This window comes from Thamnophis elegans, chromosome 6 (assembly GCF_009769535.1).
Source record: "Thamnophis elegans isolate rThaEle1 chromosome 6, rThaEle1.pri, whole genome shotgun sequence".
NCBI lineage: Eukaryota > Metazoa > Chordata > Lepidosauria > Squamata > Colubridae > Thamnophis > Thamnophis elegans.
In genome coordinates this window covers 59,129,694-59,156,185 of record NC_045546.1, presented here as the reverse complement: position 1 = coordinate 59,156,185, position 26,492 = coordinate 59,129,694, and the positions used below count along the sequence as shown (strand labels likewise).

At 41.8% G+C, this 26,492-nt stretch overlaps 1 protein-coding gene across 2 annotated transcripts in view; it reads left to right on the top strand.

The window, feature by feature from the left end:
- Positions 1-10,591: 10,591 nt before the first annotated feature.
- The window catches only part of LOC116510561 (amine oxidase [flavin-containing] A-like), a 55,709-nt gene continuing 39,808 nt past the window's right edge, over positions 10,592-26,492 (top strand). The window contains exon 1 of one of the 2 annotated variants that reach the window (XM_032220160.1): positions 10,592-11,288. In XM_032220160.1, coding sequence (XP_032076051.1) covers positions 11,210-11,288 — 79 coding nt within the window. In that variant the 5' untranslated portion in view covers positions 10,592-11,209. Of the gene's footprint in view, positions 11,289-11,310; positions 11,570-26,492 lie in introns of those variants that run through there. The other variant, XM_032220163.1, reaches the window with a different exon arrangement.

The window sequence follows — 26,492 nt, the reverse complement described above, 5'->3', positions numbered from 1 at the left end:
CTTGATAGATTTTAAAAGTTAAATCTGGTTCTCTGTGAAGTTTCCAAAAGATGCCTTAATTAATTTACGAGCCTCAAGACAAAGTTCAAAAGAAATCCAGTCATTTATTAGGAGCAACTTTTTTGGCATTTCCTGCCACGAAACCAGATCTGATTTAATGGTGGCTAAGCTTTACCCCTGTGTCTCCTCAGTCTATGTCATAAATCACATCCACCAACGAAGTGCTGCAGCAGGTTGTAAAATTTTGGGCCTCACACGCCAGCTGTAGAAATTTGAGATCCGACCCTAGTCGAAGGTATGCATGGAATTCTCCCTCTTGTCAACTTGATAATAAGGGAATAAGGGAATTCTCCCTCAATGTCAACTTAATAATAAGCATGGAAATGATTTACAAGTTGACAGATACAATCCACTATTCCAAACTTGCTTCTCTCTTTCATAATTGTTGTAGGTGCTACAGGATCCAAAACCAGGGAACAAATTTCTAAGAGGGTGACATCATACTCTTCTAACTAAGTCTTGGAAATATCTGCCATATCTGTCTCTTCATTCACTGAATGTTCAAGAATAGAGTTGAGTAGAGTAGGATATGGTGGGGTGGGGTTGAGTGGAGTGGGGCGGGGGGGGGGGGCGAATGGAATGGAATAGAATAGAATAAAATAGAATAGAATAGGAGTCTGGAAAGGACCTTGGTGATCTTTCAGTCCAGTTCCCTGCTCAAGCAGGAGAACCTGTACCATCTCAGACATGTGACTGTCCAGTCTCTTAAAAATCTCCAGTGAGGGAGGCCCACAATTTCTGGAGACAAGCTGTTCTGCTGGTTAATTGTCCTCGCTATTAGAAAGTTTCTCCTTAATTCCAGGTTGCTTCTTTCTTTGATTAGTTTCCCACCATTGTTTCTTGTCCTGCCCTCTGATGCTTTGGTAAATAATTTGAACCCCTATTTTTGTGGCAGCCCCTCAAATACTGCAACACTGTTATCATATCATCTCTAATTCTTCTTTTCTCTAGACTACCCAGACCCAAAACCTGCAGCCATTCTTCATATGTTTTAGTCTCCAGGCCTTTGATCATCTTAGTTGCTTGTCTCTGAACTTTTTCCAAAGTCTCAACATCTTTTTTGTAGTATGGTGACCAAAATTGGTTGCAGTATTCCAGGTAATCTTACTAGGGTTTTATAAAGTGGCACTAATATTTCACACAATTTTGATTCTATGCCTGTTTATACAACCCATTCAAATGATCACCCACTAGGACTCCGAGGTCCCTCTTGCAGTTACTGTTTTTGAGCCAGGTCTTGCCTAATCTGTACTTATATCTTTGACTCTTCCTGCCCAAATGTAAAGCTTTGCTTTTCTCCACATTAAAATTAATTTTGTTGGACAGGGCCCATTGTTCAAGTTTGTCAGGATCTTTTTGGATCCTGAGTTTGTCTTCTGGGGTGTTGGCTATTCCTGCCAGGTTCGTATCATCTGCACATTTGATGAGTTCCCCTTCTATTCTCTCATCATAATTGTTTAACAACTCTGTGAAATCTTGAGATTATTCAAGTTCTATTTACTGGCTTCACATTTCTGTGAAATGCTTCCACAGGAATGAATGGTTAATCTCTTATAAAGTCCAGATTAATTTCATATGACTTATGCCTGCCATATGTAAAAGCTTCTTGCTTCATATATCATGTTTTAAACTCAGCTGTTCCTTGAATTCTATTATTATTTGTTTTGACTGGTATGTGCATATGAATTCATTTCTGAAAAATACAGAAACATGATGCTATTTTCCAGAGGTACAATGTACAAATAGAAGACGGTGCATGCATACTATTTTAAAAAATTAAGGAAATAGCTATTTCAAAATGGAGAATGTATGAATGATGCATGTTTAATTATATTACAAATATGTTTCATGACAGAATATCTTGCAACCCATTTACTAAGCTCCTGATATATAAATCAATATGTATTTCTAATATCAAGAAGAAGAGTCAGTAAGTAAGAAAAAAACCATAAAATTGCCAAATAAGTAAAAAGGAGGGCACTAGGAGAGATGGAGACATACATTTTGTGGATAACAGAAGATCATCTATGCAAACAACACCGTATTTCTAATTGTTTCTCTGCCCCAGGGTTACAAACCCATTTCATTGCTTTTATATCTATCAGTCTGTAGAGATTCTCAGTCATCCAGGTTATGGTTGTCCCAAAGGTGCTTTTTTGGGGGAGGCAACTGGACTTTGCTTTTTTCTTTTGAAGATGTTTTGCTTCTCATACAAGAAGCTTCTTCAGCTCTGACAGGATAGTGGGTAATGGAAGGATTTATATTCCTTGCAGACATCTGGTAATCTGCATTCTTTTAGAGGGTTGTTGAAGCACTTGGAGATTTATCGGTGTCCTCAGGATCATCTGAGTAGTGGTCCTGGTTCCTGTAGTCTGAACTGTTATATCTATCATCAGATTATGATTGTATAAAGACTATGTTTTCTAACTTGGGTTCAGTGGTGGGTTCCTACCAGTTCAGCCCAGTTCGGCCGAACCGGTAGTGGTTTGGCAGCCTGGGTCGCTGGAACTGGCAGCGACACAGGCCTGCCACGCCCCTGAACTAATTATCTGGACAGCGCCATAGGCACCGCCATCTTGTTTTTTGCTTCTGCGCATGCACAGAACAATTTTATTATACTGCACATGCATGCATAGCACGCATCAAGCGTGTGAAGTGCGCACACCACACGCAGCCATGAATGAACCAGTAGTAGCGACTGCCAGAACCCATCCCTGCTTGGGTTCCTATTGCTATTCTTACAGTGCTCCTGAATATATTATACTTCTGTACAATCTGTTTGTTCTGAAATAGCATTGCATAAATGTTTTGTCAAATACAATAAGGAACTTCATAGATGCACTTAAATGGCCTAAAATATTGATTAGTATATGTGGAGAGCAAAACACAATAAAAATGAAGCTCTTTTAAGAATGGTGCCTTTTAATGCATAATAATTGTGTGCATGCAAACACAAATAATTATTTTTTAAAAAGTATGTCCAAATTTGCAGCATCAATTTGCAATTTTAGCCTAACTTTGCATTTCTTTCTTAGAACAGATTGTTTGATCTTTGTCTGTTTTGCTTCCCTGAATATTCAATGTGTCAGTTTTGAATTAAGGCAAGATAGGATTTGCCTTTCAAGTTGGCACTGTAGCATTGCCTGTTGTATGATAGCAGTTTGAGTAATTAGTATGACTAGCAGTTTTTATTGGCTACGATCCAAAGAAGTACACAATCAGTTTGAGCATTCAAAAGACTTTTGAACTAGATTTTTTTCAAACAATCCCCTTCCTTCCTCCACTGTCACATGACGTATTTCTTTTAGAACAGAAAATCTTTTACTGCATATGTGAATCTTGTGAAATGTCCAGGAGCTTTGTATTTTGTAGGACAAAAACATGACTGGGGCTCCTTGTCTTGGATTCTATTTTAAACTAGCTTTAGTTTTCAAATGTAAAACAGGCATTGGCAACCAAATCAATTCCAGTAGTGTTTAATGAAACCCAAAGAATAACTATGGCTCTTTTAAGTGTCTCTTTATCACAATTCAGAGGTCTCAATAGAAATGGCTTGCAACCAAAGTGGGAAAAAATAAATATGGCTCACCAAAGTCTCCCACCAGGCTGATGTCTAGTTTCTACAATATATAACTATTTTGAAATGTCTACCTAATCCAAAAGAGATGTGGTGGCTCAGTGGCCAAGATGCTGAGCTTGTCGATCAGAAAGGTCGGCAGCTCGGCGGTTCAAATACCTACCACCGTGTAATAGAGTAAGCTCCCGTTACTCATCCCAGCTTCTGCTGATCTAGCAATTTGAAAGCATGTAAAAAAAGCAAGTAGAAAAATAGAAACCACCTTTGGTAAGAAGCTAACAGCGTTCTATGTGCCTTTGACATTTAGTGATGCCGACCACATGAGCACAGAGATGTCTTTGGACAGTGCTGGCTCTTCAGCTTTGAAACGGAGATGAGCACCGTCCCCTGGAGATGGGAACAACTAGCACCTATGTGTGAGAGGAACCTTTACCTTTACCTAATCTAATCTAGGGGGAAAGAAACATTGTTCTTTCTTCTAATCTTGCATCCTAGTTCACTTTGCACAGAGGGCAAAAACATGACTGGGTCTCTTTTTCCTGCACTCTAGTTTAAACTAGCATTAGATTTCAAATATAAAACAGCCATTGGCATCTAAATCAATTCCAGCAGTTTTTAATGAAATCCAAAGAGTGGCAAGAACTATGGCTCTTTTAACTCAATTAAAGTTTCTAATTGTTACAGAGTTAGAAAAACAGTCCTGAAATTAATTGGTAAATAGCATAAAAATGATGTATCAATGAATCTCTAGCTATAATAGAAAAAAGTAACTAAATGAATTTGTGTAATCCAGTACATTGTGGGGGCTTTGGTGTTCTCTGAGGTTGGTTGTTTGCTTACAGTTGTTTAATTACCAAACTAGATAACTTCATCAGTATGATAAAATGAGTGGTTTGCTCTTTATTTATGGACAGTAGCTTGGCATGCCAGTTTGGTGAGGCTGTATGGAGGGGGGGGGGTCCATGGTAGTTCCTTGATTAGAGTATTATTTTCTTCTTGATTGTTTGTCTGGTGTTAATCCCTAATTATCAGGGTGTGGGCTAAATGGATCTCCTTTATTTTATTTTAACAAATTGGTATTGGCTGCTCCTATAATCATCCTAGTTATAAAGAAAAAATTCAAATACATACTGTAAGTGTTGTTTAGCAGTCTTTAGTAAAACCTTGATTTCTTTGGTAGAAAAGGAGCAGCAATGAAGGATAGTGAAAACTTTCTAAGAACAAGAGGTGAAATGAACAATCAGCACACAGCACACAGCACACAGACATAAATTGCATTAAAGAAAAGGTCTTAAAAGAAAATCTCTATGTTTGATGAGTTAATGTCCTTTATACAACTATTATGAGCCCTATAGCCAATGTGCTTTTTAATCAAAGAATATCCTACAATGGTACAACTTGCATCTGACTTCCCCTTCTTGGTTACAAAAGTTATTAAATATATAACATTAAGATCAAATCAAGTGTACATTGATAGAACCAACATAGTACAATCAAGCCAGTAACTCAAAAGAACAAAATGCTTCAAGTAATTTACTTTTGTTTGGCACCAGGAAATATAATCCCCAGAGACCTTGGGGACCTGGGAGGCCTGAAAGATCTGGCGTCTTTGGAGAGCGTAAGAGAATTTTTGGTCTGTTTTGTCAGCGTGGACCTGGTGAGGAGGTGGTCAGCCTGGATGGTGCCTAGGGTATCGAGCGGCTAGCTTGCGGCCACCATTACGGCCCTCCTGAACTCCTCCCCCCCTCAGCGCTTTTCGAACTGCAACAGCTGTTTTCCCATCTTACTGGGTTTGTGAGAGCCTTTGGGACTTGCGGAATTAGATCATCTGGTCCTCCGCTTTTAAGGAGGGGGGTTATGGGGTGGTGTGGTGCCGGACAGAAGCAGGCAACTGCTATTACTTGTTATCTCTGCTGCCCCTTTGGGCGCCCCCACCCCCATCTGACCGGACTTTCTGCTGCGGTTTGCCCTTTTCTGTGGCTGGTGGGGGGGGCTTCTCTTTTTACCACCTTTATCATCTATGCTAGCTGGCTCCCCCAGTTCATCTTTATGGACCAAGCCCGTTGGACTCTCAGTTTTACATCTTTGTTCCGGACTACGACTATTACCGTCCATTACCATCTCAGGAACTCTATCTTAGCCACCTGGACTATTACCTCTCTTCCATCACACTATCAGAGAAAGAGGACACCCTATCTCCTTTGTACCTCGTCGGCTTTGACTGGCCTACTGTGCTTTCGTTCCATGAACTTACGATCCTACGTACAGATTTACTCACCCAACATTAACATCTTTTTTAATATCTGCGCAATTTCTCTCATATGTAGCGTGTATAGGGGTGTGTGTGAGTGAATGATCCCACCTTTTTTTAACTTAGTGTAATCCCTTTTTTATTATATTGTTGTATTTTTAATTTCCTGTGGGGGTTGCATGAGTGAGCGCTTGGGTGTGTATGCGAGGATTGGGAGTGAAACCGGACCTCCCCCACACTGAGTGCTCTGCAGAAGTGTTAGGGGGGACCTGGGCCTATTCCCAACCTCAGGATGATTGATTCGAAGGGCCTGCCGGGGAACGCGGGGGCTATGGGGGTGGGTGGAGGGACCACAGACACGGGAGTGGGCCGGAACATTACGGTCTTAACACGGAGGGGCAGATATGGTGGGGACTTCAGGGCTAGCCATTACCGGGGAAGGAGGGTTCGCTATGTCACAGAGATCCCTCCTTCCGGCCCTATTAGTCCCACTCCAAGGCCAGATGGCGTGAGTAATCAGGACCCTGGTCTCAGGCTGCTGTCGCTAAATGCCAGGTCTGCAGTTCACAAGGCTCCCCTCGTCCGGGACCTAATTTTAGATGAGAGGGCAGACCTGGCATGTATTACTGAAACCTGGCTGGGCCCGGAGGGAGGAGTCCCCCTCAGTGAGATGTGCCCAGAGGGTTTCCAGGTGCTTCATCAGCCGTGACCCAAGAGAAGGGGTGGGGGTGTGGCTATTGTTATCCAAGAGTCTCTAGTTCCTCGTAGGATCCCTGCTCCGGAGCTTGTCGGGTGTGAGTCCTTGCTGGTGAAGTTGGACCTCGAGGGTCAAGTGGGCTTGTTGTTAATGTACCTGCCTCCCAACAGCATTGCAACAGCCCTCCCCTCGCTCCTCGAGTCAGTAGCCATGCTGGCAATTGAGTTCCCCAGGCTTATGGTGCTGGGGGACTTTAATTTGCCTTCGCTCGGCGAGCACTCTGATGGAGCGCAGGAGTTCATGGCTTCCATGACAGCCATGGGCTTGACCCAAGTAATCCGGGGCCCGACTCACTCAGCGGGTCACACGCTCGACCTCGTATTCCTCTCGGAGCAGTGGAATTGTGATCTTGGTTTGAGGGGTAGTCAGATCTTGCCCCTGTCATGGTCGGACCACTACCTACTGAGGCTTGACTTTCGGAGGCAACCCCCACTGTAGGGAGGAGATGTGGGAAATTATCCCATAATTGGCTGGGTGAAATTAGCTGGGATCAATAGGATAGGATAGAATATCTGGATCAATATCTATCTGGATCAAAAGGATCCCAGTGAACATTTGCCAAAGAGCCATATGGAAAAAACAGTCCTGGGAAAGCTTTTAGATAAGGAAGCCGAATTCATTTCGAGTGTCTATGTGAATAGCAATACACAGATACACACAGAGATGAGAGGCCTCTATTATCTGAGATATAAACACACAGAATTAGCCTTGCATCCTTTTTCCGCCTCGTGTAACAAATCAGTCATTCCCATATGCCTAGGCTGAAATGTAACACCCTATGTGATTTACAATTCCTACCTCCCTTATCAAAGAGTACCTTTTGTCCCTCCTCCCTGCCCTTTCTGCCAGAATGTGTAATCAAGAAGTGATTTGTAACATACTGTGAGATGCTTTGTTTGTATTAAACTGCTGACTAGCTTTCTTTGAACTTTCCTAATAAAGGGGCGCTCTAAAAGAATAGAGACTTGCCATTTTCACCCAGTCTGCAGTGTGTGTGTGTCTCATTGCCAAAGCAGCCTAGGAATTAGAGATTCGTGAAGTGGACCATCGGATTGTGAGAATGCTTGTATTCCCAATGCAAGCTTACTCTCGCAAGGAGGAACCGATTAGGTGGTTCCACCCCAGCGCCTTATGGACCCTTTGGGCTTTCAGACGGCGCTTGGCGTTGTTCCTGATACTCTAGCCCGCAGTCCGGCTGAGACCTTGGTTGCTGCTTGGAATTCAGCAGCGTCAGAGGCTCTCAACAGGATTGCGCCTTTACGGCCGATCCGAGGCAGTGGATCCAGGAGGGCTCCTTGGTTTACTAAGGAACTCCGGGAGATGAAGCGCCAAAAGAGATGCCTAGAGCACCACTGGAGATCCAGTAAGTCCGAGTCAGACCGAGCACTATTAAAATCCTGCATCAGAGCCTACCTCCGGGCAATCCGGATGTCAAAAAGAACTCACATTGCCGCTCTGATAGCTTCCGCTGAGTCATGCCCAGCCGTCTTGTTTAGGATAACCCGTTCCCTCCTGAATAGGAGGGATACGAGTGATCCTTTGCAAGGTAGAGCTGAGGAATACGTCCAATTTCTCGCGGATAAAGTTGCTCGGCTTCGGATGGACCTGGACTCCAATTGCACAGAGCCAGCCGAGGCACCGGGGGAGAATCTGGAGCGACATCTCTGGATTGATTTTCAACTCGTTACTCCTGAGGAAGTGGACAAGGCCATGGGAGCTGTGAGTACCTCCACTTGTGCGCTGGACCCATGTCCCTCCTGGCTGGTTGCGAACAGCAGGGAGGTGACACGGGGCTGGATCCAGGCGATAGTTACCGCCTCCCTTTGGGAGGGGTTCTTTCCCCCCGCATTAAAGGCGGCGGTGGTGAGACCCCTCCTGAAGAAGCCATCTTTGGATCCAGCCATCTTAAATAACTATTGTCCAGTCTCCAACCTCCCCTTCGTGGGGAAGGTTGTTGGGAAAGTGGTGGCCTCTCAGCTCCGGTGGTCCTTGATGAAACCGATTATCTAGACTCCTTTCAGTCTGGTTTCAGGCCTGGCTACAGCACGGAAACTGCTTTGGTCGCACTGACCGATGATCTCTGGAGAGCCAGGGACGGGGGTCATGCCTCCGTCCTAGTGCTCCTTGACCTCTCAGCGGCCTTCGATACCATCGACCATGGTATCCTTCTGCGACGATTGCATGAGGTGGGGGTGGGAGGCACTGTCCTTCGGTGGTTCTCCTCTTACCTCTCGGAAAGGTCACAGTCGGTGTTGGTGGGAGAGCAGAGATCGACCCCTAGGCCCTTGAAGTGTGGGGTGCCGCAGGGTTTGGTCCTGTCCCCCCTCCTATTTAATATCTACATGAAGCCGCTGGGTGAGATCATTCGACGGCATGGGATAAAATATCACCAGTATGGGGACGATACACAGCTGTATCTGTCCGCCCCGTGCCAATTCAGTGAAGCGGTTGATGTGATGTGTCAGTGCCTGGAGGCTGTTAGGGTCTGGATGGGGGTTAACAAGCTTGCACTCAATCCGGACAAGACTGAGTGGCTGGTGTGTTTCCCTCCCAACAATTGGCCAAGTATTCCATCTCTCAGGCTAGGGGGTCAAACTGTATGCCCCTCAGACAGGGTTCACAATTTGGGAGTCCTCCTGGACCCACAGCTGACTTTAGAACACCATTTGTCGGCTGTGACCAGGGGGGCATTTGCCCAGGTCCGCCTGGTGCACCAATTGCGTCCCTACCTGAACCGGGAGGCCCTCGCAACAGTCACTCATGCCCTCAAGACTGGACTACTGCAATGCGCTCTACATGGGGCAGCCCTTGAAGAGCATTCGGAGACTTCAGCTTGTCCAGAATGCAGCCGCGCGAGTGATTGTGGGTGCACCCCGGTACACCCACGTCACACCTATCCTCCGCGAGCTGCACTGGCTGCCTATTGGTCTTCAGATACGCTTCAATGGTGCTAGTCGTCACTTATAAAGCCCTTCATGGTATTGGACCTGGGTACTTGAGAGACCACCTGCTGCCAATTACCTCCAACAGACCTATTAGATCCCACAGACTAGGCCTCCTCCAAATTCCATCTACCGGCCAATGCCGATTGGCTACCACCCGGAGGAGGGCCTTCTCTGTGGCTGCTCCGGCCCTCTGGAACGAGCTCCCCGTGGAGATTCGGACCCTCACCACCCTTCAGGCTTTCCGCAAAGCCCTTAAAACCTGGCTGTTCCAACAGGCCTGGGGCTGACGAGTTTCTGTCCCCGCTCGAATTGTGTGGTTGTTGATTGTTTTTAAATTGTTGTTGTTGTTTGTCTGTTGTTTTCCTCCTGTTTGTATCCCCCTCCCTTACTTTGGCTTGTGAGCCGCCCTGAGTCCCTCTGGGAATAGGGCGGCATAGAAATGCAATAAATCAAATCAAATCAAATCAAATAATCCAGAACTACAGTATACCTAAGAAAACTCCATATATAAAACTATCATTTCTTGGGCTGAAAGATCTGTTGACTGCACTTTTCCAAGCAGACTTTGATCATGAGCAGTTTTCAATATCATGATCTTGAAAACTGCTCTTAGATAGTGTTGGAAGAAACACTATCAGCAATGGATGCCCTAGCTGCTTTCAAATACCACGTAGTTTTGACTGAAGTCAATTATTAAAGAAATTAAAACAACTCTTTAATTACCCTCTTTTTCTCTACTAAAAATTATTTTTAAAAACCCCTCTGATTAGCTGATTAAAATTTATTAATATTTTTATTTTTAGTTTAAATGAAAAATTTCCCACTTCAAAGCTGAATTTCCCCGATTCTTTGAGTCCCACTTCAATCGGGTTTCAGGCATTCCTCAGTAGGAGCTGACACACCAAAATGTGCCCAGAAGAAGCTGCCTCATGAAGTGGTCATTATAATAATAACCAGTTATTTTATTATTTTATTTAAAACCTTTATAAAGCTGCCTGTCTTATAATGAACTTTGGATGACTCTCAATCAATTATTCAAACAACACCAATAATAACATAATGCATATACCTATTAAAACCATAAACATAAAAAATCTGGGACCAAAATTTAGCTTCCACATAAAGTTAATAGTTTGTTGCTGAATTATCCTGGGATTTGTCTGGTTTTTGCAGCCATCCAGGGATCCCCAATGTCTTGACCCATTTCATCAAGACACTCGGCGGAGGTGATCTCGGAAGATTCAAGACGGAACAATGATTTCCCACGCATTCTGTTCTCCCGAGCGACCTGCCCACTGCCATCATCTGCCCAATGCGAGCAAGAAAAAGCAAGGCCGCCTCTCGACACTATGAATCTGGGCATCATCGCTTTCTTCTCCTCCCGGCTCTCGACTGCACCCAACCCGCCCTTTTCGACCCGTTCCACCCTTTGCCTCGCCCGGTTTGTCTCCGCAGCCGTCTTCCTACCCTCTAACGGAGTTGATTGACGGGGCAAGGCAGGGCGTCTCAGCAGGAGACCCAGCTGGGAAATAGGCTGCTGCAGCGCCCAGCTAGCCAGTGAGAAAGTAGCACCTTCGCCGTCGGACGCTCAAAACTGACGGCAAAGTTAACCCAGAGGCATGGAAGACACGGCAGTCGCCGCCGCCGAGAGCGCAGCTATGAGCTGCGACGTGATCGTGGTTGGGGGAGGCATCTCAGGTCAGTGAGTTTCCGCGGCGCCTTCTGCTGATCCCGACGCCCTCTCGCTCCCTGTCTCAACAGGCGGCAAACTTCTCCGTCAATTTCGACGAGGGTCTCAAGCGAGCAGATCTGCGAACTTGGACGCTCGCCTGATTGGGAACTTCGCTCGCTCGTGTTGTTTCGTTACGTGTTAAGTTGTTTTGATTTTGTTTTGCTTTGTTTCTGGTCGGGATGACAACGGAGGATAGATTTCAGCAGGAGATCACAGGGACAGGATTTTCTTCTGCTGGATTGCCGAGGTATAGAGGCAGTTTGGTGTAGTGGTTAACTGAGTGCGAGAGCTGTAGTCCCATTTTGGGCACAAAGCCAGCTAGGGTGACCTTTCAACCCTAGGGTGGAAGCAAGGGCAAACGGTTTCTGAAACCTTCCCAGAAAACTGCAGGAATATTGCCAGAAAGGGGGGGAAATTACTGCCAAAGTTCTTTCAGAATGAGAGATTACAAAATGTGAATTGCCTATTGGGCTGTTTGATTTTATTTATCTTTTACCTTGGACTCTTGGACTCTTACATATCTTAAATATATTGTCTTGGTACATTTTTCCCCAGGAAAGCTAAAGAGCTTATCTAAGAATAGCATATATAAGACATATTCTTGCAGTTTGAGATAGAATATTTTACAAAACATATTCGTTAACATGTATTTCATTACCAGATCTCTTTTTACAAATTCATTTAATACATCCTATGCTCTTCTAGAGTTGCTCCTTTGGCCATATCAAACGCATGAAATATTCAGGAGAATCACAGATTCTAGAATCACAGAAATGTACTGTCAGACCTTTGTCTTTCGTTGCAAGTATAGGCACTAAGACTTCTGTTCTCTGTTTGTCTCTTGCTCGTATATAATATTTTCAAAAATATTCAAACATGATAGGTGCAACAAAAAAACCTCATGTGCCACTCAGACCTCATGGGTTATTTAAATATTTGTTTTCTGTTGCAGTGCTCTGAAAGTTTTTATTGAAGACCTGTTCAAACTAGTGAAATACATTTCTATTTTATTTGTTTTTAAGTTATTTATTATAAAGTTTTACTAAAGTCAGCAATGGCAATATTGAAATGGGAGCAAACTGTTAAAAGAGCAATGAAAGGAAAAGTATGTAAGGATTGCCTCTCCTTCTAACTTAAGAAAGTGAAGACTCTTGAAAGGAAGTATTTCAAAAGGAAGCTTTTATTAAGCCAAAGTGAAAGTTTGTAAGTTCAAAGCAACGTCTGAATCCCCTTAGGCAAGGCAATTAGAATTAAAGCAGTAGAGACCCCTCCCATTAGTCAGAATGCAGATTTTAGCCAATACTCAAGTGTGAAGGTGGTTCCTTTACCAGCTGCCCTGAGAACCAGATAAACAAACATTCCCATGGCTATCTTCCGTTAGACATTAAAATGAACCATCCCACATGGCCATCATAAACATTCCCCAAAAGATAAGGAGATCTCAGGGTGCTTTGGCACCAGGAAACTAGCTGTAAAATATCAGTTGTCACAGGCACTGCTAATAAATCAAATCCAACCCCCCCCCCTTCTCCCAATTGAATGGCAGTATCATTTTTAGGGATCTGACAGTTGCTATGCAGTGCTCCGATCTAGATGTCTTGAACTTCAGTTTCAAAAGTTGTACCAACTGGAAATTCTGAAATTGAATTGCAGTACATCTAGAGGGCTAGACTGTGGAAAACTGCTGTAGGGGTATATCCTCATGAACGTGATAGAAATTGTCTCTGAGTTAAAGTTCATAGAATTGCACTATTTACCATCTTTAACACACTATTTTTAAAGAGAGTCCATCTTAGACTTATTTATTAATTGTGCAACCCAATAATTAAACAGTTTTTTAAAAGTATTTTCAATTTAATTTTAAAAGTAATTCAACTTACTAACATGTTTTAACCTCTAAAAAATGATAAACATTGAAATTGAATTGTGTTGAGCTTTAAATTCTTTTTAGTTAACTAAACTAGTCCCTCGTAGGATCCCTGCTCCGGAGACTGTCGGGTGTGAGTCCCTGCTGGTGAAGTTGGACCTTGGGGTTAGTGGGTCTGTTCGTAACGTACCTACCTCCCAACTGCGTTACAACAGCCCTGCCTGTGCTCCTTGAGTCAGTAGCCGAGCTGGCGGTTGAGTTCCCTAGGCTTATAGTGCTGGAGGACTTCAACCTGCCGTCGCTCGGTGAACGCTCTGATGGAGCACGGGAGTTCATGGCTTCCATGACAGCCATGGACTTGACCCAGGTAATTCAGGGTCCGACTCATACAGCGGGTCACACGCTCGACCTTGTGTTTCTCTCGGAGCAGTGGAGACGTGATCTAGATTTAAAGGGCATTGAGATCTTGCCCTTGTCATGGTCAGATCACTTCCTATTGAGGCTTGACTTTCGGAAACCAATCCCCCACTGTAGGGAGGGGGAACCGATTAGGTGGTTCCGCCCCAGGCGCCTGATGGACCCTATGGGATTTCAGACGGCGCTTGGTGAGATACCTGACTCCTTGGCCCACAGTCCGGCGGAATCCCTGGTCGCTGCTTGGAATACAGCGGCGGCGGAGGCTCTAAACCGGATTGTGCCTTTACAGCCTCTCTGCGGCAGTGGATCCAGGAGGGCTCCTTGGTTTACCGAGGAACTCCGGGAGATTAAGCGCCAAAAGAGACGCCTAGAGCGACGCTGGAGGGCTAGTAACTCCGAATCCGACCGGACACAATTAAGAGCCTTTATTAGGACTTATCTAGTGGCAATACGGGCGGCAAAATGTGCTCATTTTTCCGCTCTTATTGCATCTGCAGAATCTCGCCCAGCCGCTCTGTTTAGGATAGCACGCTCCCTCTTGAAAGAGAGGGATGCGGGTGAGCCCTTACAGGATAGAGCTGATGAGTTTGTTTAGTTTCTGTTGGATAAAATAGCTCGGATTCGGACGGACCTGGACTCCACTTGGACAGCACCAGCCGAGATGCCGGGGGAGGATCTTGATCTGATTTTATGGAGTGAGTTTCAACTTGTCGCCCCTAAGGAAGTGGACAAGGCCATGGGAGCGGTAAGTGCCTCCACTTGTTTACTGGACCCATGTCCCTGCTGGCTGGTCTTGACCAGCAGGGAGGTGACACATGGCTGGATCCAGAGGATTGTTAACACTTCTCTCCAGGAGGGATCCTTCCCGCACCCCCTAAAGGATGTTGTGGTGAGACCCCTCCTTAAGAAACCTTCCCTGGATCCAGCCATCTTAAACAACCACCGTCCAGTCTCCAACCTCCTGTTTGTAGGGAAGGTTGTTGAGAAAGTGGTGGCCTTTCAACTCTGACGGACCTTGGATGAAGCAGATTATCTGGATCCCTTTCAGTCGGGGTTCAGGCCTGGTTACGGCACTGAAACTGCTTTGGTCGCACTGATCGATGATCTCTGGTGGGCCAGGGATAGAGGACATTCCTCTATCCTAGTGCTTCTTGACCTCTCAGTGACCTTTGATACCATCGACCATGGTATCCTTCTGCGGCGGTTACGGGAGGTGGGAGTGGGAGGCACCGTTTTACGGTGGTTCTGCTCCTACCTCTCGGACAGTTCACAGTCGGTGTTGGTTGGAGGACAGAGATTGACCCCTAGGCCCCTCAAATATGGGGTGCCGCAGTGTTCGGTCCTGTCCCCCCTCCTATTTAATATCTACATGAAGCCACTGGGTGAGATCATACGCCGGCACGGGATTAAATATCATCAATACGTGGACGATACTCAATTGTATCTGTCTGCCCCGTGCCAACTCAGCGAAGCAGTGGAAGTGATGTGCCAGTGCCTGGAGGCTGTCAGGGTCTGGATGGGAGTGAACAAGCTTGCACTCAACCCAGACAAGACCGAGTGGCTATTGATGCTGCCTCCCAAGGACAGTCCAGACATTCCACCTCTTAGCCTGGGGGTGAAATTATACACCCCTCAGAGAGGGCCCGCAATTTGGATGTCCTCCTGGACCCGCAGCTGATGTTAGAACACCATCTGTCAGGAGGGCTTTTGCCCAGGTTCGCCTGGTGCACCAGTTGCGGCCCTATCTGGACCGGGAGGCCCTTCGGATATTCACTCACGCCCTCGTCACCTCAAGACTGGATTATTGTAACGCGCTCTACATGGGACTGCCCCTGAAGAGTGTTCGAAGACTGCAGTTGGTCCAGAATGCAGCCACACGAGCGATATTGGGTGTACCTAGATACACCCATGTTACACCCATCCTCCATGAGCTGCACTGGCTCCCTATTGGTCTCTGAACGTGCTTCAAGGTGCTAATCATTACTTTTAAAGCCCTACATGGTTTAGGACCTGGCTACCTGAGAGACTGCCTCCTGCCACATATCTCCCAACGACCAACTAGATCTCACAGGTTGGGCCTTCTCCGGGTGCCGTTGACCGGACAATGCCGGCTGGCGACTCCCCGGGGGAGAGCCTTCTCTGTAGCTGCTCCGGCCCTGTGGAACGATCTACCCGTAGAGATCTGGACCCTTACCACTCTCCCGGCCTTCCGTAAAGCCACCAAAACCTGGCTGTTCCGGCAGGCCTGGGGCTGTTGATCAATGTCCAGCCCCACCTACACTGAATGGATGATGTGCAATTTTAATTATGTACCTTTATTTTTAAATTTCTAAATGTTTTTTATCTATCTGTAAGCTGCCCAGAGTCCCTAGGGAGTGGGCAGCATACAAATTTTATTAAATTGGAAATTGGAAAATCCACTTTCACCTTTTAATTTTAATCATTTTCCATAAGCCTTTCAGATCACAAACATTACTGTCAACTTTCTATTTTAATAGCATGATAGAACCATAATAGTGCTTTCTGAAACATTGCCACAGTCAGTTTCTTTTTATAAACCTTTAATCCCTTAATTTGTGTAAAATTAGGGCGACTGAACAGGGTCTGGAGTTCGCAGCTAATATTTTCTCTTTGTGCCTGAGAGAGAAATATTTGTTGTTACCTAGGATTGAACTCTCAGCATTCTGAGTGGGAAGTGAGCATCTATACCACCAGGCTACCATGCTGCTTTGGAAAATTGCCACAATCAGTGAATATGGAAAACCATCCTACAATTCAATGTCTCGGCAAAGGTCTGGAAAACAGTAAAGCTTTGGGAAACAGAGAAATAGTGATATTTTAATTTTAAAAGTTGTCTCTCTAACAATAATGAAATCCAGTCATAACTGCTAATAATAAATACTCCTACTATACTATACTACTACACTAGTCATAAACAGTAGTAATAGTAGTTTGGCATAATAATAATAATAATAATAATAATAATAATAATAATAATAACCACCAATGCCAACTCCGCCGTTGCCGGTCCCAAGCCCGGATGAGAAAGGAGGAGGGTTGGGGTTAGGTTGGCATCTGGTCCCGTAAAAAACCCCCCGCCAACCCATACAATATGGTGAAAAAAACAAATAAGAATTCCATACCGCATCGGTCGTCGCGCGGGTTAACAAGGGCCGCGGCGGATGTTGGGGTCCCTGGACATCCGTCGACAAGTGGGCTACAAGTGGACCAGCCAACAAAACGACAAAAATATAGTGCAGATGAAAACCGTGCCATAATGGCCTGTTACTACAACTCAGAGCCAGAAAAAAGAGGCTATTTAAAGCGAATGTATGAATTATGGAAACAACAATATCCAGATTCAAATGTTAGTGAACAACAACTAGCAGATCAAAGGCGATTTATTATACGGAATAAAGTGTTTAGTGAAGTTGAACATGAGGAAATTCAGGCAAATTGCAAAACCCAAAAAACAATATCACAAGCGGAAATAACTGATATTCAAGACACAACTAAAGACACTATAGTAGAACTCCCAGAAGAAGCTCTCGGGGAGGAAATAACATCACCACCACTAGAACCAGTTATCACTGAACCAACTGATGAACTAACTCAAAAACAAAAAGAATTGAAGGATAAGATCATGGAGCATTTTCTGCTTAATGAGGAAAGGCAACGTTTACCATCACTAAAAACTGTGCCTAAGAAAATTTTGGCCCCTATCATGAAAATGGTTAATGCAGTGTTTTCAACAATTGAACCGGGATCCATCTTGGAAACAAACCAGTTAATGTACAGCGCAGCTGTAATAGTCACTAATGAACTAGGCATTAAAATTAAAGTACCTAGTCACACAACAGAAAAAGCATCAAAGCCAAAGTGGAAAATCCGTTTAGAACAAAAAATCAAAAAATTAAGGGCAGATGCTAGTAACTTAAAGAACATGCATGAGCAACGGCTTAAAAACAACAAAATCATAGATCGGCTAATCAGACGATATAGATTGGATACAAGAAACATCAATGAAGCTGTAGAGATTGTAAAACAGCAGATAACAGCAACAGCTAGAAAAATTGAAAGATATGAGGCACGAATCATCCAATATAAACAAAATCAGCAATTTCGATCAGACCAACGGCGTTTTTATCAAAGTCTTAATGTAAATGGTGACACCAAAAGTGAAAAACCAGAAAAACAGGCCACAGTTGAATTCTGGAAAGAATTGTGGGAAAATGCAAAGGACTACAACAAGGAAGCAAAGTGGATACATGACTTTGAGAAAAGCATTGGCAACAAGCAAATGCAAGTATTAGAAATAACAACTGAGATGGTCAAAAATCGAGTTAAAAAGGTAAAGAATTGGACATCACCTGGAAAGGACCAATTACATGGTTTCTGGCTCAAATATCTGACCAGTTTACATGCAATATTGGCCAGGCAACTGAAGGAAATTTTACAAAAGGGCCAAATTGATGAATGGTTGACAACTGGAAAAACATACTTGATTCAGAAAGATGCAGCTAAAGGAACAACACCTGAAAACTACAGACCAATAACATGCTTGCCAACAACCTTCAAATTACTCACAGGCATTATTGCAGATAACATGATGGATTATTTGGAAACAAACAACATCTTGCCAGTAGAGCAAAAAGGCAACAAAAGAAGGAGCAGGGGCACCAAAGATCAGCTTCTAATTGATAAAATGATATTAGAAAATTGTAAGAACAGAAAAACGAACTTGAATATGGTCTGGATTGATTACAAAAAGGCATTTGACTCACTGCCACATAGTTGGATCATAAAATGCTTAGAAACAACTGGTATTAGCAAAAATATTACATCCTTTACTGAAAAGGCGATGAAACAATGGAGAACTGAGTTGGCAGTAGGGAATGAGATCTACGGAATAGTTAATATCAAGCGAGGAATTTTCCAGGGTGATTCACTTTCACCTCTTCTCTTCGTCATCGCAATGATCCCACTATCAGTAATCTTAAAAAAAATGAAATTAGGCTACCAAACAGCCAAAGAAGCTGAAAAAATTTCACATTTACTATATATGGATGATTTGAAACTCTATGGAAAGTCAGAAATAGAAATCCAATCATTGACAAACACAGTCCGAGTATTCAGCACCGATATTTCAATGCAGTTTGGCATGGAAAAATGCGCCACTGTATCCATAAAAAGGGGCAAAATCACTGCATGTGAGGGAATTGAAATGCCCAATGGCCAATTAATTAAATGCAAAGAAAATGAAGCCTACAAATACTTAGGCATTCTGCAGTTGGACAACATCAAGCATGGAGAAGGAAAAACTATTGTCAGGCGAGAGTACACCAACAGAGTTAGGAAAATTTTGAAATCTAAATTGAATGGTGGAAATACAATCAAGGCCATAAATACCTGGGCAATACCAGTTATAAGATACACAGCTGGTATAGTTAACTGGACACAAGCTGATTTGGACATTTTGGACCGAAAAACCAGGAAACTAATGACAATGCACTACAGTTTACATCCACGTGGTGATACTGATAGATTGTACCTGCCCCAAAAATCAGGTGGCAGAGGATTATTACAAGTGAAGCAAACAGTTGAAGAAGAAAAACATGCACTGGCTGATTATTTAAAAGAAAGTCAAGAACATCTATTAATCGAAGTAAAGAACAAAAATCTACTGAAGGCCCAACAGACGAAACAAGAATACAGAAAAGATGTGATAAAATCAAGAATGGAGAGTTGGCAGAACAAAGCACTGCATGGCCAATTTCTGGAAAAAATAAAAGATAAAGTGGACAGTGAACAAACTTGGTTATGGTTAACAACAGGTACATTAAAGAAAGAAACAGAGTCACTAATCCTGGCTGTGCAAGAACAAGCTATCTGCACAAATGCCATTAAGGCCAAAATCGAAAAATCCTCTGATGATGCCAAATGCAGACTTTGCAAAGTAGCTGATGAAACTGTTGATCACATACTCAGCTGCTGTAAAAAAATTGCGCAGACTGATTATAAATTGCGGCACAATTCAGTAGCACAAATGATCCATTGGAATTTGTGCAAAAATTATAATATTAAAACAGCAACAAACTGGTGGGAACATCAGTCTGAAAAAGTCACTGAAAATCAGATGGTCAAGATCTTGTGGGATTTCCATATACAAACGGACAAAATACTGGCGCATAATACACCAGACATCACACTGGTTGAGAAAAATAAGGTCACAATCATAGACATCGCAATACCAGGTGATAGCAGGGTCGCCGAGAAGGAACATGAAAAAATCGCACAATACAAGGACTTAAAAATCGAAATTCAACGACTATGGCACAAACCAGCAGTGATAATTCCAGTGGTAATTGGCACACTGGGTGCTATTTCAAAAGCACTGGAATTACATTTAAAACAGTTAAAAATTGACAAAATCACTATCAGTCAAATGCAAAAAGCCGCACTGCTTGGATCTGCACGCATATTACGAAAATATGTTATGACGTCCTAGGCCCCTGGGTGGGGCCCGACTAGTAAATAATGCCAAATCCAGCGAAACAACTGGCCGCTGTGATACAATTGTATATAATAATAACCAGCAGTGGTAATTCCAGTGGTAATTGGCACACTGGGTGCTATTCCAAAAGCACTGGAATTATATTTAAAACAGTTAAAAATTGACAAAATCACCATCAGTCAAATGCAAAAAGCCACACTGCTTGGATCTGCATGCATATTATGAAAATACGTTATGACGTCCTAGGCCCCTGGGTGAGGCCCAACTAGTAACCAATGCCAAATCCGGTGAAACAGCTGGCCGCTGTGATACAATTGTATAATAATAATAACAACAACAATAACAACAACAACAACAAACCATCTTTCAAACAGGTAATAACTGAGTTTGTCCACTAGCTTTTGGGTATGGCCAGAAAGCAACTCTTAAAAGAATGTCCAATCTATATTGTTTTTCTTAAGCACTTAATAAACATGTGCAGTCAGAGGAATGCAAGTTCAGAGGATATGTCAGGTAAAATGCAGTGAAAGAAAACCAGACTCCTGGCAGAACAAATGTGAGCAAGTTGCAATGTCATTTGTTGCTTTGAGCACATTTGGGATTTGTACAACTGCCAGCAAAAGAAATGGTTTAATTTTCTTGCAGTAAATCAGAACTGAATGCACCCATGTGGGATGTTACTATAGGAAGCAGGACAAAAATAACTCCAAACATTTATTTTTATTAATATTTTATTTACAATGTTTGCTTTCCAACAATTAAGGATTATATGGTCTGATCTAAGAAAGAGCAGGCTATATCTGTACTATGTTGGAGACAGTATTTTACAAAAACAATTAGGACCTTATTTTAGCACTTTTTAAGTAGAGTTATAGCTATTACTAGATTTTTTTTTTTAAAGCAAGGACTGTTTTTCCACTAAACATTTAAGGTAAAATACCCCATTTTAGATATAGGATAAATATAGTATTATTTGTTATTTCATTTTTAACTCTGGAAAAAGACCAGTGAGATATACTCCTGATATAGACTTCCTTCTTTCTTTCCCACTTCATATTTAAAGTTTAGTCCCTCCCACCAAAAAAGTTCAATAATTTTTATTTTGCCATTGTATATGTTTAAAGAAAATCATTATTTTTAAAAAATATGCTCTTAACACTAAATAAATAGCCAAACAGTAGTTTAGAAAGGTATACTCAGAAAATTTATTTTTAAATGACTGTTAAAGAGTAAATTTTATCTCTTTTTTAAAAAATTGAACTTTTCCCAACACTGGTGTAGATAGAACAATGTGTTGTGTAAGAACAGAGAGAAAGGTGCAATATCTTTGATAAAACTGAAAACTGTAACCAAGTCCATCCACCTTGATGTTTGTTCTCTTTTTCTTTCCTTCTGTCTTTTCTAAGAGCTAGATCTTTGCGCAATATTTCCAAAGTATGTGGTCATTTGTGCATCTAGTGAACCTCTGGACTAAATTGGCCATTAATCCATTTGTTTTCTTGGCTATTTCCAGAAATCTTCTCCAACACTAAACTTCTCCAACACCAAACTTGTTAATACTCATTCAAGTTATTAATGTTTTTTCCTTCAATTTTAAAACCCTACTCATCTTCTTCCAATTCAGTTTCTCTTAATACATATTCATCATATATGTTGATTAACAAGGGGAGAGTATACAGCTTTGTCTCACTCTTTTGTCAACCTGCAGTCTGTTTCACCATTCCCTGTCCAAAGAGTAGCTTCATTACCTGAGTATAAATTTAGCATGAATACAATGAGATATGCTGGGATTCTAAGTTTCTTAAGCACATCCCACTCAATTTGATACTGTTGACCCAGTCTATGGGTCACTTCTAGAATCTGTGAAACGTATTGTGTTCTTTTGGTAAATTTTTGACTTTCTCAATAATCGAGCAGCATGCATCAGCAATTTTTCTTTCTTTCTTGGCCTTTTTTTAAAGCCAGCTCAGGTTAGAATCAGGAAAATGAATACTATTTTAGATATCCCCAAGATAGGGAGAAGTCTCACTTATTTTTCCTTGTGTGTATCAGTTCATTGAAGAAATTGCAGTTGACTGAAGTGCTATATTAATATAAAATCCCCATGTTCCAGTATTGCATATTTTAAAGGCTAAGAAAGTGGTATTAGAAGAAAAATATCTCTATTAATAACAAGTGGGATTGCATTTAGCTATGTGGTGCTTTTTCAGGACTTCCTGAAATACTTCCAAGTTCCCATGCAATTGCTTCATAGTTCTTCAACAGCCTAATAAGGCTATTGCAGATGAATAGGAAATGAAGCTTGTAGCTGAAATGCCATTGGAACCTCAGTTTCTCCACATTGTTCCTTTGACATACCAGCATTCTTAATAAACTTAATTAATTGAAATTATTGTGTGTTTTCTAATTGGGTATTAAATTAAATCTGTCATTTCATAAGGGTATTCCATAGGATACACTCATAGGACAAATCAAGCTGGACAATAGTTTTGAGTCTGCATTCTTCTTAGGAGCATGGTTAGCACAACTCAATGTTACAACTTTAAGGAGTAACATTTTTGAAGGAAAGATAAAAAAAGAAAGTTTCATTTTTATTACTGCTGATGAACTCTTCTCATCTATTTCTTAATATTCTCTTAGTTCTCTCTCCGCACTTAATAACCTAAGAACAAGTCCTTGTTTCAGGTAGAGAAGATTTTAATGAAGGTACTTTTTGATTAATGCTAGTGAAGAAGATTCTGAGTTCAGTCGTATACAATTTTAATAATGGTCAAAATGCTGTGATCATTTCTGTGCCCTAGAAATTGGAAACATCAAAAAGAACATTGTATTCATCTCTCTGTCTCAATCAATCTCAGATACACAAACTTTCATCTGTGCTCATAATTATTACTGATAGTCATTCTCATTTGATGAAGAGGACTGATTTTCCAAATGACCCCTATTACTATATTCTAAGACATTCTGTTTCAAGGCAAGTGGCTACTCAGATTTGCTAGTGACAGTGAGAAATAAAAGTGCTTCCTTCCTTTTTCTTTATTAAAGGCAAAATGGTTAAGGAGCAAGATAATTATTTTTATTCCAGGAAGTATTGATATGTCTGAGCACATTTACTTTTGTCTGATAGTTGCCCAGTTGTATCAGAGATACTGATTGATGGTTTTCAGGACAGTTATAGGAGCAGTTTTTCCTTCTGTCCATAGCATAGGAAAAGAAATGTTTTTGCTTGGGAGATTCTGGCATGATTTCAAGAGCCAATGTGTCAAATATTGGATGTACTCCAGCAAAACCTGTATCCAAGGCTTAAGTAAATAGGCTTAAAGTGCAGAGATAAATGTTTATAACTGGAATCTTATTTATGTTCATTTCATACCAAGCTTAGTTAAAGTAAGAAAATACGCTCGGAAGGAACCTGACATTTGCAGAAAGCATATGATTATAGTTTAGTTTATGAGATTCATAGGATACTAACCCAGACATGAAGAACCCGTCAGCTTTAATAATATATTTTACTATAGATAGTCCTTGTTGAATAACTGTCTTGGGCATCTATCACTTGAAGTTACAGTGGTGCTAATATAATAACATTGCAACCAATCTCCCCATTTATGACCATCACAGAGCTCCTCAGTCATGTTATTGCTATTTGTGTACTTCAAATAGCATGCATTTTCATTTGTGACAAGCACAATGGAAAGGAATAATGGTGATGTAATTTTCCGCTTAGCAGCTATCTTGCTTAGTGACCACTTTATCGGTCCCAATAGTGGCTGCTAAGCAAGGACTACCTGCAATATATTTCCTCATTAGAAACCAATAATTGTATTTTCTCACATATATAAGCTATTAATACCAGTCTTTGTTTTTTTAAACTGTACAATCACATTGAAAAAAACCCACTCATATTTGATGTTCAATAGGAACTTATCAGAGGCAGACAAACAGTTATCAAGATTTTTATTAGTAGCAGCCTTGTGACATTTATCGGCAGTCTTTAAATACCAATATTACAGCTGTTACAAAATGTAGTAAGCAGTTAAAGAAAGGGATTGAAACTATTTACAATGCAATACAATACAATAGCAGAGTTGGAAGGAACCTTGGAGGTCTTCTAGTCCAACCCCCTGCCTAGGCAGGAAACCCTATACTTTCAGACAAATGGCTATCCAACATCTTCTTAAAGACTTCCAGTGTTGGGGCATTCACAACTTCTGGAGGCAAGCTGTTCCACTGATTAATTGTTCTAGCTGTCAGGAAATTTCTCCTCAGTTCTAAGTTGCTTCTTAAGTTCCTTGATTAGTTTCCACCCATTGCTTCTCTGTTCTACCCTCAGGTGTCTTGAAAAATAGTTTTGACTCCCTCTTCTTTGTGGCAACCCCTGAGATATTGGAACACTGCTATCATGTCTCCCCTAGTCCTTCTTTTTATTAAACTAAACATACCCAGTTCCTGCAACCGTTCTTCATATGTTTTAGTCTCCAACCCCCTAATCATCTTTGTTGCTCTTCTCTGCACTCTTTCTAGAGTCTCCACATCTTTTCTACATCGTGGTGACCAAAACTGAATGCAGTATTCCAAATGAAGTCTTACCAAGGCATTATAAAGTGGTATTAACACTTCACGTGATCTTGATTCTGTCCCTCTGTTTATGCAGCCTAGAACTGTGTTGGCTTTTTTGGCAGCTGCTGCACACTGCTGGCTCATATTTAAATGGTTGTCCACTACGACTCCAAGATCCCTTTCACAGTTACTACTGTTGAGCAAGGTACCACCTATACTGTACTTGTGCATTTCATTTTTGTTGCCTAAATGTAGAACCTTACTTTTTTCACCATTGAATTTCATTTTATTAGATAGTGTCCAATGTTCAAGTTTGTCAAGATCCTTCTGTATCTTTAGCCTATCTTCTGGAGTGTTGGCTATTCCTGCCATCTTGGTGTCATCTGCAAATTTGATGAGTTCCCCATTTATTACCTCATCCAAATCATTGATGAAGATGTTGTAGAGTACTGAGCCCAAAACAGAGCCTTGAGGTACTCCACAGCATACTTCCCTCCATGAAGATGCAGTTCCATTGTGGACTACACGTTGAGTGTGGTTGGTCAGCCAGTTACAAATCCATCTGGTGGTGATGCTGTCTAACCCATTATTCGCTTGCTTTAAATATTTGGTTTACATTTGCTTTTATTTGATGTTTCCCAGTGTATTTTTTTCTTAGCAATATTTGTTGCTTCCAGTGCTGTCCTTAGAATTGGAAACATGGGACAGAGTTAATTTCACTATAATAACATATATGGGTCTAAACCCTGACCCAAGTATTTAGCAAATCTTATCTTATATCTGTGTTTACTAAGTTTATAATCATATCTATTCATCAGTGGCCTCTGCATGTCCAAACTAAAGGTGTTGTCAAATATATGTTTCTGTTTATTTATTTACTAGATTTTTAAAAATCCTCCCATTATTAATGTAAATTATTACTAGAAGAGTGCCTTTAAGATTGCCACAGATGAGAAAAGAAAATTAATCATTCCCCTTCCAGTTTTTGAAATGTGAATGTTAAAGATCAAATTGAGTTTGGCCTTCATTTATTCTGTGTGATCAGCAATTGTCTCTACTGAAGTAATTACATACTGTACAGTTGCTTAACTTTGTGACTATTTATACATGTAGCCTTCATTTAGCAACCACAATTGGCACCACAACTGAGTTACTAAGTGACTTGGTCACTGAAGGGGAAATCATGTGTTTGCAATTGTGCTTACATTTTTAACCAGCTCATCCCAAAACTGTGATAATTAGAAAAAAGAGAATTAATCTTTGTGTTTACATTCCTCGGAAAGGAAGAGATTACAAATGCGTAAGCAGACACAAAATGAGGAATATACATTGAAAGGATGCACTAGCATCCGCTGTTTGTCTAATGTGCTTGGAGCCCTGAGCACAGCTTAGGAGGCAAACAAAAGTGGAAGGTATGAAAGTGATTAAAGTTTTGTCAGTTACAGCAAATGCAGCAGCTGGAAAATGAAATTGAACTTCTAAACTTGTGGCCAACACTTTTCAGGGAAGCTGTAGAAAAGCAGTTCAGGAAGAGATCATTTGTTTAAGCAATGTCTTTGTTCTGGGAGAAGGGGGAAAAATGGGCCAAGGCCAGGACAACATGTATTGATTGTATAGTTAACACATGATTGAGAAAGAGTCTGTGAAGCTTGCAAATGCATCCCTTGATTGCAAAGTTATTTTTTGGCACTATCATAACTTCAAATGATCATTGCATGAGGCAGTCAGTAAATGTGGTCTACCTATATTACACAAATGTTCTGCAGACAATCATTGTGTTCTTCTTACCTTGTGTCCTCATGAAATATGATC